This window comes from Dermacentor andersoni, chromosome 11 (assembly GCF_023375885.2).
Source record: "Dermacentor andersoni chromosome 11, qqDerAnde1_hic_scaffold, whole genome shotgun sequence".
In the NCBI taxonomy this organism is placed as follows: domain Eukaryota; kingdom Metazoa; phylum Arthropoda; class Arachnida; order Ixodida; family Ixodidae; genus Dermacentor; species Dermacentor andersoni.
In genome coordinates, this window is record NC_092824.1 from 53,317,366 (window position 1) to 53,332,839 (window position 15,474).

At 45.7% G+C, this 15,474-nt stretch overlaps 1 protein-coding gene across 1 annotated transcript; it reads left to right on the forward strand.

The window, feature by feature from the left end:
- Nucleotides 1-1,321: 1,321 nt before the first annotated feature.
- Nucleotides 1,322-12,502, forward strand: LOC126517982 (uncharacterized). The gene is made up of 4 exons (XM_050167824.3): nucleotides 1,322-2,291; nucleotides 3,909-4,836; nucleotides 9,399-9,771; nucleotides 11,059-12,502. Exons 1-3 carry the CDS (start codon nucleotides 1,393-1,395, stop codon nucleotides 9,759-9,761), a joined length of 2,190 nt encoding a protein of 729 aa, XP_050023781.1. The 5' UTR covers nucleotides 1,322-1,392; the 3' UTR covers nucleotides 9,762-9,771; nucleotides 11,059-12,502.
- The last annotated feature ends 2,972 nt before the right edge of the window (nucleotides 12,503-15,474 follow it).

Consider the following 15,474-nt stretch of genomic DNA (forward strand, 5'->3'; position numbering starts at 1 on the left):
GTCATTTCGCGGTTGCGGCCTTCTAAGCGTTTTATTGCGACAGCAATTACATGGGCACTCCAGGCGCATTCCTGCCGTAGCCGTGAGGTTCCGTAGTCCAAGGGCGATAAAACCGTCGCCGCGCGCCGTATGCTGTATGTGCGAACGAAAGCGTTCGAGGGTGAGCCGGCGAAAGCGGTTCGATCCAGCACCTCGCGTGTGCCAGCGACGAAAGCGAGCTGGAAGCGTGCCCTCTCCTGATGCGCGCGATGCACGGGGGTCAGGCGAGGGAGGGGTGGCTGTTCTCCGGCGGCTGCTAGGGTGCGCCGATGTCCTCCTCGCTCACCGCTCCGAAGAGTGGAGACAACCGCGGCGTCTACTACGGCGTATCACGCGAATGGCGGACGCCATAGTAGACGCCTTTGACGGAAGCCGTAGGGACGCATTGCCGGTGCTCGTGTGTCTTGAAAGCGATCTGCGACGGGGCGAGAGTGCGCGACCGCGCGGGCGTCATCTTCAAAGCGATCTCTGATGTTTGAAAAGTGCGCGTACTGCGGGTAGCTTCGTATGCGCTGTGCTTTCGACGTTTTGTTCACACTGAAGCGATAGATGCACGAAGATAAATTCGTTTGCTGCTCCCGCGATTCCCCACTCCAGCATTTTGACAGCGAGTTTCCGCGCTCATCGAGCGAGATGTGTTCACGTTTACCTGTGCGCGCGTGGCACAGCGCTTGTTAATTTAGATAAATCACGTTGGCCGGCTTGTTGGTTTCAATACATGATAGAATGTGTAAGCACAACTGAACAACGACGCAGAAAGCAGTCGACACACAAAGACAGAGCTCTCTGTGGATGTCTGCTTCTTTCTACGTCCTCGTTGAGTCAGGCTTACATATTTTATCATTGTTATTTTCTTTAGTAAGCTAATGTTCAAGGTTTACATACGGCTGCTAAAACTACTCTCCTTACCCGGTACAGCTATCCACTAATTCGCTATCGCAATCGGTGCTTCGCCTTTCCGGCGAAACTGCGACATTTTTTCGACCGTTGTGGGCGGCTTAGCGTACTGCGAACTTCAAGGCAGTCGCCGTGGCTTTGGCGGCGTGATACGAATTGTTCATCACTTAGGCGAGTAGTAACATCGCCCAATCTTAGCAGCGTTTCCTGCCTTTTGCGTATATGGCCAATGGTTGGCGATATTCTTTCTCTTTGTGGTCAAAACATGCTACACAAGAGAACTGACATCCCTTGAGCGAAACGCGCTGGTCATCTTTGATAGTGAAGCAACTGTTTAGTCGCTAAATCTTTCGCGCACCTTTTTTTATCTTCTACGCGCAGGTGCCACGTGTGACGACTGAAAGACAGCGTTCAGTGGGCAGCACAGCATTTCGCCAAACAAGTGACCGGTTCAGCATGTCTGAATCCTCGCAAGCTCTCTTCAGCAAACGTGCACCCGACAGGAACAGCATCGACTGGGACTCGCTGAACATCCCATGCACTAAGAAGGATGGTGCCAGCTGCAGCCTAATGAAACACCGTCATGACTTGAATAAGGTCCTTCTACGTGCTCGCCTTGAGCTTCGGGAAGATGGGCGAGGAAAGAGCAGAGGAGACGTCCTAATCGAGTGTGACGAGGCACGCGATTGCAGGTACGCTGCATGCGGCTCAGAGCAAGTCTCGCGCGAAGCGAGGGCACTGGATCTCGCCGAGCGTCTACTCGCCCAGCATCGCTGCATCACAGCGATAAAATTCAGGCCCCTTTGGATGCGTCGCGCCTCGATGCTTTCAGCAATAAATCGCAATCGCTTTTTGACAAGCATTACCATCTGCACAACAATTCTATCATCACCTCAAGACGACGATATCTTTCTCGAAATGCTCAATCCTATCCCACAGCGTGGAAATGGGGCCCTCAAGGTCAACGAGTTTGACGAGGAAGGGGGAGTCGACGTGGCCATGCCTGGAAGGTCACTCGGCTTAGGCATGGATCATCTCACAACACTCGACATGTCAGATGTTCATATGAACGATACCCATGCGTGTTGGCTGATCCGGGATCTCATTGAAAACAAGAGCATCACTGAACTCGGTGTCTCACACTGCGTGTTCCGCTATCGCGACGAAGCCTCCAACGCGCTGTTCGCCAGATACCTCGCCAAAGAAGACTGCGCGCTGCGAAAACTCACTCTCAAATCGACGATCATTTACCGCAGAGGGTGGGACCTGTGCCTTCGCGAAATCGTCGATGCACTCTGCAAGATGAGCACTTTGGAGGAACTGAACGCAAACATCGTCTTTGTGCCCGTAAGCTTGTAAGTATTGCTTATAATTGCACCACGAACCGACGGTACACCGACAGGGCATCTCGAAGCATGTATTACGTGCTACAGAGCACGTATTCGCCCTGTAATGCCCAAAATGTCATTAGGAACATTAGAATTATCATACTTAGTGTCAAATGTAATCTAATGGACGCAACTTAACGTAATGCCTATGTTATTGTATTTCATGCGCTGTAGCGAGCTTTTGAGTTGTGGAGTGTTCAGCGAACAAATCATTATTTGTATATTTGGCCCACAGAAAGATTTTATTTAAGATAACAGATTTTTTAACAATATCACTCCTCATGGCTTGAAATAAAAGCGCATATGGGTGCTTCAGTGAACACTTACAAAATTTTTTAAAGGTTGCCTGTAGCAGATAACTGAATTCTAGTTTGTCAGCCGGTCTACTCGAAGCGGCGGACACTACTTGCACAAAAGATTGAAATCCAAAATCGACTCATTAAGAATTCACTGATTATCTTTCTAGCCTATTATCTTATGACCCATATTGCAATTTACAAATTCTGGCAGTGGACCTCGCAAAGAGGGTCCACTTGGAACGAATTCTCAGGACGACACCAGTTTCGAGATATAAATCGGATAAATGTAGAAATGCATTTGCCGTTGCAGTTACTTGTGTGCTTCAGTGCAAGAAACGACGTTTCGTTAAGAATTTAACTGGAATGGCAATGCATTTCCTCGCAAAGTTCGCGAATTTATATCTCGAAACTGGTGCCATCTTGAAAATTCGTTGCAAGTATTTGCGCCTTGCGAACTCCACGGCTAGAATTTGTAAATTGCACTAGGGGCCATAATGTAATTACTTAAAAACTTAATTAGTGAATTCGTATTAATTAGTCGGTCTTGCACCTCTATTTCTTGCGCAATTATTGTCCGCCGTTTCTAGTAGACCAAGCCACGAACTAAAATTCTCATATCTGCCAAAGGCAACTTTTAAATATTTTTGAAAGTGTCCGCGTGAAACATCCTGCATCTCCTTGATGTCGAAATACGATTGGAAATTACGTGCCTATGAACGCAATTTACGTCACTGCGAGTTTAGTCATTTTCTTGGATTTTGTAGTGTCATTTCTTAAGATAGCCATTCGTGTCGTGTATTCAAGCTCCTGTTTTATTCGTCTCTCTAGACGACAGCATTGAACGGTCGTTAGCCAAAATTTAGTTTGCTCTTAAAGGGACACGAAAATGCCCTTTTTAAGTGAGTATGATTGCGTATCTAACTATCGTTTTGAAATGACTGCTAGTAATCGCGAAAGGAAATGACGAGCACCGCTAGAGAAAAGGCCAAACTTGTTTCTGGTTGAATTTAGTGCCGGAACCTCAGCCTCTGAATTCGATATGTCCTCATGGATATCACATTGCTTTTTTTCATTTACGCTGTTTTATTGACGCGATAGTTATCGACGCCGTGTGGATCTTTTGGAATATAGTGTGGTCCTCATTTGTTGAAACATAAGTTCTCTTCTACACCTTCAGAAATGTTGATTTCTGTTTCTTGCACTAGAATGTATTGTAGCTCTAAATAGCTTTTTACTTGCGGCACAATTTTTCAACAAATATATTCTTCTCCTTATGTGCTTCCAGCATGACTAGGGTCACCCTCTTCGCCGAAGTCATCACACGGAGTGCCACACTACGGCGGCTGACACTACCTTCAACGTATTGCGAATGTCTTGCGCATAAATGGGGTATACCTATCCAGCTTCCGGATCCCCAAGCCGCGAAGTGCATGGAGTCCTTGTGCCAAGCCCTACGGAAACCAAACTCGACACTCAGCCGGCTCTGCATCGACATGCGCTCTTTCGGAGAAGCAGAGTGGAACGCCTTCTTCAGTGCAGTTGCGGACAACAAGGCACTGGAGGCGGTGGTCGTCGACACCTTGCCCTGCATCGACGGACTCGACAGCGTCTCCAAAACTATTCGGGAACGGGGACTCGATGACCGCGTTGTCATCAAGGGACAATGGGCGCACGACAACACAAGGCAGCTGCAGCAATGCCCACAAATCTGCAATGCAACCATCGATAAGGTGATCCATACAGCCGACATCGCGCAATTGATTATCCCATCTTTGCGCGTTGTCAGTGGTTGCGATCACATAACTTCGCTGCGGGTTGATTGCCTTAGCTACGAACGCAATGAATACTCCACTTTGGCAGCATATATAAGGGGCTCTACCGCGCTCACTGAGGTAGACATAGAGCTGATTCCCATGGGTGACCTTAGGACAAGCCCGGAGCTTCGGGAAGCGGAAGGAGAACTGGTGTCAGCTCTCGCTTCTAACACCAAGCTAGTGAGAGTCAACCTCAAGGGTTTGCAGCTGTCCTACGACGACTTGAACGTGCTCGCGCGAGGCGCTAGCAGGAGCCTCAGCCTGACCGAATTCACCGTGAGTCCTGATTGCATCGTTTACGAGTGGTTTCAAGTCCTGGGGCGCAACTGTTCTGTACACGTGTCCGAAGCGTCCCTCGAAGCAGCCGACGACAAGGAAGGTGCACTGGCGGACATCATGGTATGACTCTGTCTTAACTATTTTCTTTTGTCTCTTCGCAATAACAAGGAAAGTGATAACCTGCTAAAGACAGCACACGCAGAGGACTGTCCACATGCATAATTCTAGGAAAGCTACGAGGCGGAAATCTCGATTTTCGCTAACATAGTGCGTCATAAACGCCAGCCTCCTCGATGGTTTGCGCATATGTACAGAGACTGACTACGTTGCTTTGAACACTGTGAGTACTTAAAAATTTAGAAAGCTAAAAGCTGTCATAGAAGACGTCACAAGAATCCTCAAGGCTACAAGTAGGCGCCGACAAATGTACCTATTATCCATGATTCACATGTCAGCTGCATGGAGAGATCGCCAGAGTTCCCTGCAGGAGTTGCCGTGCGATTTAACGGAATTTATCTTGGTACCGATTGATCGGACAGTAAGCTTCGCTTGGTTCTTGCCGACTAGACTGCAGCGCACTGCGCGTTTCTTTGCATGCACCTTTTAAACTAAGGAAGTGCATCGTTAAGTCTACCATATGTAAAATAAACCCCCGGCGCTTCATCAAATTGAACTTGATTTTCCCCTTGCGTTCACGTAAAGACGCTTGTTCGAGGTATGCGAGAAGGAAGCTGCAATACTGGAAGCTCGGTGTGGTACAACGATTATTTTTTCTTTCGACGTCCCAAGCCACCACGTAATTCCCAGCTTCACCATTTGCCTAAGCGCGAAGAAAAATAAAATTACTATCGATCTCCACAGCCGACCACACTGGCATCTGAACTCCGTGCCACTGCCGCAATGTACATTGGAGAATCGAACGCGCTAACCACTAATTAATCGCGGAACATCGATGATGGGTAATTAGTGCAGAGCTTCACGCTCCAGGCTGATTCTCAAAGGATTGCAAAATGCTCATGCATTTCGTAGGCGAGTAGGAGCAACATTGCAGTGCGCGAGGATTACATTAGGTGGGCATTGGAAAACAATGTGTTCTTGACAAGATGGTGGTATCCTTTTCGCGATGTTCCTAGTGGTCGTGCCCGTGAAAACAGCGTCGGCGTCACAAAAGAGGCCCTACGTGGTAATGATGATGATAAGCCTCAAACAAAGTACACAACCAACATAAAAGTTCCCCCGAAGTTTAAAGTTCTTGGTGAAAAACAACCTGTATAGCATCGCGAATGACGATGCTCAACAGCAACGTCTAAGCGTCAAACGTCCACGCATATCTCGAAGGGCCGCACTCCGTTATTTCGCTCCTCGCATCATCATCATCAGCCTGGTTACGCCTACTGCAGGGTAAAGGCCTCTCCTATACTACTCCAACAACCCCGGTCGTCACAAGAAGCCATGTCGTCCCTGCAAACTTCTTAATCTCATCCGCCCACCTAACTTTCTGCCGCTCCCTGTTACGCTTCCCTTCCCTTGGAATCCAGTCCGTAACCCTTAATGACCATCGGTTACCTTCCCTCCTCATTACATGTCCTGCGCATGCCCGTTTCTTTTTCTCGATTTCAACTAAGATGTCATTAATCGCGTTTGTTCCCTCACCCAATCTGTTCTTTTCTTATCCCTTAACGTTACACCTATCATTCTTCTTTCCATAGCTCGTTGCGTCCTCCTCAATTTAAGTGGAACACTTTTCGTAAGCCTCCAGGTTTCTGCCCCGTAGGTGAGTACTGGTAAGACACAGCTATTATACACTTTTCTCTTGATGGATAATGGCAACCTGCTGTTCATTATCTGAGAATGCATGCTAAACGCACCCCAGCCCATTCTTATTCTTCTGGTTATTTCAGTCTCATGATCCGGGTCCGTGGTCACTACCTGCCCTAAGTAGATGTATTCCCTTACCACTTCCAGTGCCTCGCTACCTATCGTAAACTGCTGTTCCCTTCCGAGACTGTTAAACATTATTTTAGTTTTCTGCAGATTAATTTTCAGACCCACCCTTCTGCTTTGCCTCCCCAGGTCAGTGAGCATGCATTGCAATTGGTCTCCTGAGTTACTAAGCAAGGCAATATCATAAGCGAATCTCAAGTTGCTAAGGTATTCTCCATCAACTTTTATCCCCAATTCTTCCCACTCCAGGCCTCTGAATACCTCCTGTAAACATGCTGTGAATAGCATTGGAGATATCGTATCTGCCTGTCTGACGCCTTTCTTTATAGGGATTTTGTTGCTTTCTTTATGGAGGACTACGGTGGTTGTGGAGCCGCATCAGTTGTTGTGAAAGATGTTGGCTCCAAACTTTACTTGAAAGTCTCAGGCGGGACCTTCGAAACGATTCACCGAGCCTTAAAACCATGAAGCGTTTTATGAGCGCCACGATTCCTTCTCCGGCGTAGTACATGCTGATACAAAAGCCAAATTAATGAAGCGATGGAAGGAGATTTAAAGTTGGTAAGACATTTCAAAAGCCAAGTTGGAGTGACTAGACATTGCACTAAGACTTTCTGCTAACGAACGAAGGAAATACGAACTGTGTCTCTTTTACACAAAACAAAGGAAAAAAACGATTCACCAAGTTTACCTGAAGTATATGTATATATACTAAAACGTTGACTGGTAGCGAACAAAAGAAAAGGTTACCATTAGCCTTTGGAATAATAACTGCGAGTATAAAGCTCTCGAAAGCCATGCAGTTTACTAAATAAACATAGGTTACTTCGACAAGGGGAGTCTGAGAATGCTAAAGTCTCTGTGGGAAGGTAGTTAGAATTTAATAACATGTTCAGCGTCACGTAACACGTGATCTCATGTGAGTAGGCCTGTGGCTAATAAACCTTCGCTACCTAATGACATCAAGGCTGCCACATTCGGGACCCTCGCTATCGGGCAATCAAAAAGGGAAGTTACACATCCGGCCACCATGAGCAGCGTTTGCTAACACTCCTACGGCCCTAGATCTAGTAAATATGGATCCCCAAGTTAGTGGCCGTAGTGCCACAGCCACGGCCGGACCATGGCTGTAGCACAATTGGTAGTGCAACGCAATGCTGGCGTTGCGGGTCCAATGCCTCCTGAATATATATATATATATATATATATATATATATATATATATATATATATACTGTAAGCACTATTAACGTAGTTCGTCGTTTTCATTTGTACATAGCCATCATCATCTTCCGTGTTCTACTTCTGCGCGCATGAGCTGGGGCGTTTCCTTTTTTGAAAGAAACAGCGCTGGACAACTTGGTCGGTCTCGGTATATATATATATATATAAATATATATATATATATATATATATATATATATATATATATATATATATATATATATATATATATATATATTGTCACGTGGTGATGACGTTGAAGAACACAGTAGCAATACTGTGAATGACAAGACTAAGTTTTATTAGGCGAACCTGTGCCCACAAGACAGGCTACACTTATAGCACTACGATAGCGGCGAACACGGTCGGCGATCGTCGAAAGTCAGCTCAGCGGGTCAAGCGCGTCGGCTTTGATACAGCAGTCGTCGAATGTTCCAGACTAATCGTTGGGACCCGTGTGCCTTCCACAAAGTTCTACACCATTCGCGTCAGGCGATGAAATCAGATAACAGAAGGTTCGGCGACAACAGACAGCGGATAGAAGCATCGCTAACTTTCCAGAAACTTCGGATACATGCAGGCGCGTCCCGCGCTGTGCGATAACACTTGTTAGGCAGCGAAACGTGGTTGCCCGATAAAGATAACTACACCTGTCAAAATTTATATGCAGGGAGAGAAAAGTTACGCGCCAGGCAACAGCAGCACCCATTCGTTGCAGAAACGATTCATGACAAGTATTTTTTACTAAACGGTGAATGCTGAATGCTTCAAATACGTTGGTGTTGACCGGATTGCATCGGCTTCAAGTTTAATTACACTAGCAAGCTATCGTGTCAGCAGATGCCGAGTCCCGCGGCCCACTGCATTTGCAACGAGGCATGTGTTACGCACTACGGCCATCACGATGTAAGAGCACGCTCGTCAATCACGTCGGATGCTTGCGTCAACTGGACACATGCGAAAACTTTTTGAACGCATATATTACGTACTTTGATGGCGTGAAGAAATCGGGAAATTTGCAAGCTACACTTGGGATCAGCTCGCACAGCGGTGATTGGAGATCGCTAGGAGAGGCCTTCGTCCTGCAGATGACGTAAAAATAGACTGATGATGATGATGATGATGATGATGATGATGATGATGATGATGATGATGACTGTGATCTTTCTGCACCCACAATGGCGTTCGCCTGTAATGTTTGTTTGCTTTATGGGAAATCCTGTGGTCGCACTGGATGGCGGTTAACGTTAAAATGATCATAATCACGTTGCGTAGACTTCATAGCGGCATTGTACGAGATTATTTCTGCGACGAAGAAAGTGATGCTACGATGGAGACGTCGCGTTATGTTTTTATAGTATATGCATGGCTACCTCCAATTTCCTTATCGATTCCACGCGCTACTCACTTCAGTTCCATTTTCGCGCACAATACAGAAGTGCTTGGAACGTTTTACTTTCGCAGGCTTACATTTCTTTGGCTTTACCAACCGTGGCTCATCTCTGTACACGCAGGAAGTGGCCAGGAAGAATTCATCCGCCATCTGGGACGCTGCAGACTTCGTGCTGGGCGAACAAGATGGCGTCGAGGGTGCGCGCGCCATCGAGCTGATGCGCGACCACCCGCGTCTCCTCGAAAGGGTGATGGAAGGTGCTGACGTCACTAAGGCCGAAGCCAACAAGAAGATCCGCAGCGCCCTGGTTCGCGTCCGCAGCAGTAGCATTGACGAATTTATGACAATGACTGGCGTCGTCAAGGAGGCAGTGCAGTGCCTCAGTCATCCCGGTGCCAGGAGGCTTCAGCTCGCCGACATTGGCCACGACTGCTGGCTCCACATTCGAAGCTTCCTGAAGATAGCGGACGTCCTGTCACTTTGAGCCAGTCTAGGTCAGTGAAAACAATCTAGCGACTATTTTTTTTCGCCGTTTGCATGGGACGGGGCTTGAAGGAATAGTTCGTTTAACACAGCAAGACGAAAGCGAATGTGGCTGTCTATAAACAAAAAATACAAATAACACGAATATGTCGTAGATTTGTGAAAAGGGATTCGACAGTAACTTGGAAAGAAGTTGTTAAGTTTGTCAGATTCCTGCTACGGGCTTCGCTAGCCTTCTTATGACTTAATTACAAAGCTCAGATTGATTTTTCTATGTGGCACATATTTGCTTTGATAGTATAAAACGCACAAGCTCAAAAGCCGCATATATCGTAAATATTCAATATCGCCTTGCATAGTATTTCAGTGACATGGGGGATCAAAAAAGATTAGCGTCCTATTTATACCCTTACTTTTTTTCAAACACAGTAATATAACTTCTAATGACATCACGACAACCAGATTGGTTCCACATGGCCAGCTTTTATATTCATTGATAGCTGTACAGGCGAGAGAGTGCCTACCGAATGTCTTCGGCATGTACAATACAAAAAATACCAACAGCGCTAAACGGAACTAGAACATGTTTCATACTAGCTGGTCTACAGACTGCATTTGGTTTCATTTCTCGGGATATCTGTGTACCATGACGTCATATAGCGGAAAATTGGCACAGGGGATGCGAACGGCGGTACGGTTGCGTCACGTGTTCTGCCTCTCGGTGCTCTCTTGTCCAACCACACAGGGCCGCCCAGTGAGTAGCTGTGTAAGACATAACTAAGCATTTTATTTCAGGTAATTAATTTTTCATAAATTAACTTGCTAATGGCATTCTCCTTTACGTAACGCCTTTGTTTTCAAGGCACACAAATTACCACAAGTCAGACGGAAAAAATGGCAGTGAAAAGTGCGAGTTGGTGGTCGTTCATACTTTCTTCTTGCTCTATGTATATTTAGTACAAAAGAAAGAGACCGCGAAAGATTAAGATAATTATAAGGCGCAAACATAAACTACGATCAACAGTGTCATGACACACAGACAAAAAAGGAACATATAAGGTTCGATTGAAAGATTAAAATTCTGCTATGCTTATTTCATTCGTAGCTAAAACAGCTTTTGTAAGCTAGAAAGTGATGAAGTATCACTACCTCTTATGTTGAGTGAGTTATTTTCTACACAACCGGCAGTGTGACACTGAGACGACTAAGGGTATTCGCACATTTGTATCACTATCGCTTACTCGTTGTGTTGTTAATGGTAATCAATAAATGTTACCAATATTTGCTTCATTCTACAGTGTTCGGCTGCCGAGCTTGGCAGACTGAGGGGAGAGGAAACCAAGCTGGCTCCTCCTGCTGTCGTCGAAGTGCGGCTGTAAAGAGAGGCTGTTACGTTTCAACAAATAGGGCTCGGTTGTGCGCCTCTTGATTTTTCCCACTCGTTACATCGCCGACCCAGGAAGCTGTTAGGAAGCCACTGAACACCGTTTGCCATCGCCGATGTGGAAGTGTTCCAGCGTCTATTCAATCTGTTTTGAGGTGGAGGTGTTTTAGCAGTGGAGGTCGTGTCGTTTTCCTCGCATTACTTCACGCGACATGAATGGCGATTGGAGTTGACTTGACAAGTGCTAATTTTGGAACCATAGCAGCGGGCCCGTCTTTCTCCATTGACCCTGATTTCAGTCCTCAAACAAGGCTTAGACACATCTCTCTCTCACCCGATACTATGTGCAGCTGTTGTTTTAATTTGCATTGTGCACATCGGAGTGCGTGATTTGAGGCACTTATTAGGCCCTAGTGTTCTGTAACGTAATGTCCATGGTTTTGTTGCAGTAAATAGTAACACACAATAAAGCGAACGGGCGTCTTCCAGCGTGTCTAAGACCATGTGTTTGAGTGCCGAGACCATTCATGTAGTTTTGCATCACTCTCTCCGTAAAGTGTCAACTATCAGTGTTGTACTGTGCATTGTAATCGTCATGCCTGACGAAAGAAAGAAATGATCCATGCGTGTTTCTGCAGTGGAGCCTGAGCTAGCATTTAGAGCTGGAATCAGTTCGCTACAAACATTGAATGTAAGAGACTAGAGACGAGAACTCGAACGTAGTTGAAGTTGAACATGACGGAGTTTGTTTGATTTCCCTCAGGGGATTCCCATTCCTTTTTAAAAGCATTGTACTTTAGTTAGTTTGTTTTCACACGGGGGGTAAGTCAAGTATACAGTACCACGCACTCGACATAAACTGTCACCAATAGTTATATTATCGCAATTATTGCCTCGGTATGCCTACATCGACAACTAGAAGGCATTTCGTTCTTGAATTAGATATATCTCGGGATGTGTAGTTCTAAACTCTAACCGCGCGTTGATACTACTGTGGTGGAACTCAACGCACACAATTAGCTTCCGAGACCGGAAAGAGTAGTGATGTTATGTATAGCCATGTATCTAGATTGCCTAACTCTATTACGGTGACATCTTCCCAAAGTATACGTTGACGGCCTGTAAATGTGGGCCCGAGGGCAGCGAAGGACTAGATGCAGTGATATTTCTAGTAATTTTGCCAGCATGAGGTGAGTTTCATTCACACAGAAACCCCTCGCCTTGTTTTACCAGCTAAATGTCGTAGCCACAGTGGCACGTGAATAAACTGAAGAACAAGTTCCTTGTCGACACGTTCGTGTTTCTTGTTGCCTGTATGTAAATAAAAATTCCAATAAATGAGTGTGTCATATCAAAAAGACTGTGTATGGCCTTTTATTGAATAAAGTGCATGCTGTGTACACTAGAAATGGAGAAAGTGAACACTCCCGGGCTGAGTTTAGTAGCAAAGCATAATTACCCCAGAAGGTGGACGGGAATACGGCGCCGCGTTAACTAAATTGGTGAGAGTATCGCACGTGTTACGTTGAAGGCGTGGCTTCGTATGCCACCTGCGGCCAGTCTTTTTTTTTTCATCAACTGTCATTTCCATTAATGTATGATATCTTTATTTGAAGTAGTAAGTGCAAGTGATTTACCCCATGTTGTCCTTGTGCCTTTGTTTGTTGGCTTCTTATGATATGGTTAATGGAAGTCGGGCCCCTTGCTTCCCTTTACTCTCGTTCATTGCATTCCGAGGGTTTCGAAACCGACAGCATTGTTGCCTTGAGGTAGTTTGTGTGGGTTTATTGACCAGTTACCGTCACCCAAATAGATGAGGTACACGTGGCGCCTGCGGCATATAATATGTTCAACATCCGACGCCTAGGTTCGTGAGTTGTGGCGCCGGCTAACACTCCTAGGGTTAGTCCTAGTAGTGAAGCGCAGAAAGTGAATGGGAAAACGGCACCGCCATAGCTCTATTGGTAACAGCATCGCACGCGTGATGCGAGCACGTCGGATCGTATCCCACCTGCGACCAGTTCTTTTTCATCCACTTTCATTTCCATTAGTTTCTCATTTTGTAATTAGTAAGTATGTATTTTCCGCTATGGTGATGTTGGTGCACTTGTTTGTTGGCTTTTTATGATAAGTTTAACAAAAATATGGCCCTTCGGATCCCTTTGTATACGTATATATATATATATATATATATATATATATATATATATATATATATATATTTATATAGACGTGAAGTAGAGGGAGAAATGGCCGCACATCTTAGGGAAGTGACAGGAGGTGCCTTTTTAGCCTCTACAAAAGACATACGCTCCCGCCTCGATTATGGAGCTATAGTATATAGCTCTGCTGCCCCTAGTGGTTTGAAGATGCTAGATCCCATTCACCACTTGGATATGCGCCTGGCCACAGGCGCTTTTAAGACAAGTCCCGTAGAAAGCCTGTATGTGGAGCGTAATGGATGGTCTTTACATCTCCAAAGCACATATTTTTTCCTATGCTCTCAAGACTAAATCAGACGTGCAGCATCCGTGCCACTCATCTATCCGTAACCTATTTTCTGCCAGGCTCTATCTTAACCGCCCAGCTATTGGGGCTCCGTTGAACCTTCGTATAATAGCACTGGCAGAAGAAACAGGTGCCTTAGTCCCAGAGAATGTCCTAATGGCACCCACTTACCTGCCCCCACCGTGGGGATGGCAGACCAGTGAATGCGACATTCCTTTCGTAGATATATCTAAGAGGGCGCCAGAAGCACATATACAACTTCATTTTCGTGAACTTCAGGAAAAGTACTCCTGTACAGAATACTATACAGGCGCTTCCAAGACCTCTAAAGGAGTTTCCTACGTAGCTCTGAGTCCTTCATTTTCAGTATCTGGTGCGCTAAATCCACATACACGTATCTTTTCAGCGGAAGCCTACGCTATACTATCCGCTATTCAAAACGTAAGGTTCAAAAAGATTGCTTTGGATATTGTGTTTGCTGATTCAATAAGTGTAGTCAGAGCCCTACTTAGTACAAGAAAATATGAGAACTCAGTTTTTAGTGAGCTGTACACTCTGCTGTACAACCAAGTAATTGTCATATACTGGGTACCTGGTCACAAAGGTATAAAAGGCAACGAAGCTGCTGACGAAAGCGTTAGGTCAGCAGCTTCAGCAGCAGCAGGTCGTGCAGATTGAAATATCCCCATCCCTGCCACAGACCTAAAGCCTTTGCTACACCGTAAATTGAGGAATCATTGCAAAGCGAGTGGGATACACAAGCAATGAATAAGCTTCACGTAATAAAACTAAAACTGGGGAACTGGATAAATAGGAAAACAGCACGGAGCAAGGAAGTGCGTCTTTGCCAATTAAGGATAGGCCACACATACGGTACTCACTCTTATCTCTTGACCGGGGGCGATCCTCCAACTTGTGTTAAGTGCGGCAATGCTCTCACAGTCCTCCATGTTCTTATTCAGTGTCCAGCAATAGAAACAGAGAGGAAAAAGTATTTCCCCTCTGCATAACGCGAAAACATACCTCTCCACCCTGCATTTTTTTATTATCGATGAACCGTTTTTTAACCTGCAAGTAGTTTTAGATTTCTTAGACGAAACCGCCACCCTGGAGGACATTTGACCAGGCAACTTTTAGCACACGGCCAACAGACCTGCATTGAAGGGCTCTCTTGGAACTCTGGTGTCATAGTTATGCTTTGTTTCATCATGTTTTTTAATGAAAGCCCATTGCCATAGCCCACATCACTACCCTGTGAGCGTCATTATTTTAGCACCTATATATTCTACGCCACTTACAGCGACAGTTTTTAGGCCCTTTTACAGCCATATCACATCTACCATGTGGAATTCATTGTGCACGTCATCCATAATACATCGTTAACATTACCACTTGTCCTGGCGCTCTTTGGCCAAACCTGGCCGTTGCGCCAATAAAACAGCACACGTGATCACCGTCTGATTTCCGTAATACGCGTGTGAGTGCGTCATCGAGAACGGAACGAGCACAACCGAAAAAAAAAAATCGGTTATCATCCTCTTTCTCGAAAAAGCAAGAGAAAAGGGGCTAGCGCCGTAATACGACCTCGCATAGTCACGCGCCGCACAATATTTATAGATATATAACTGCTGATGCCGTAGGCTTGGACCACGCGCTTTATAGAACAAAGAGATCTGTAGTCCAGCACCTATACCGGCCGCTGCTTACGACGCGCGCGCGGTTCGTAAACGGTCGCTTTGCTGGACAAGCTTAATTCAGACTGTAAGGTATGCTGCTATTACTAGCCAAAACTATTTTATTCATGGGTGGAAACCTCATCCAT

Bases quoted from the DNA above. Each gene is read 5' to 3' on its own strand.
- LOC126517982 (XM_050167824.3), top strand. From the start codon at position 1,393: ATGTCTGAATCCTCGCAAGCTCTCTTCAGCAAACGTGCACCCGACAGG. The intron at 2,292-3,908 runs GTAAGTATTGCT...ATGTGCTTCCAG, and splicing joins GTCTTTGTGCCCGTAAGCTT to CATGACTAGGGTCACCCTCT. The intron at 4,837-9,398 runs GTATGACTCTGT...CTGTACACGCAG, and splicing joins GTGCACTGGCGGACATCATG to GAAGTGGCCAGGAAGAATTC.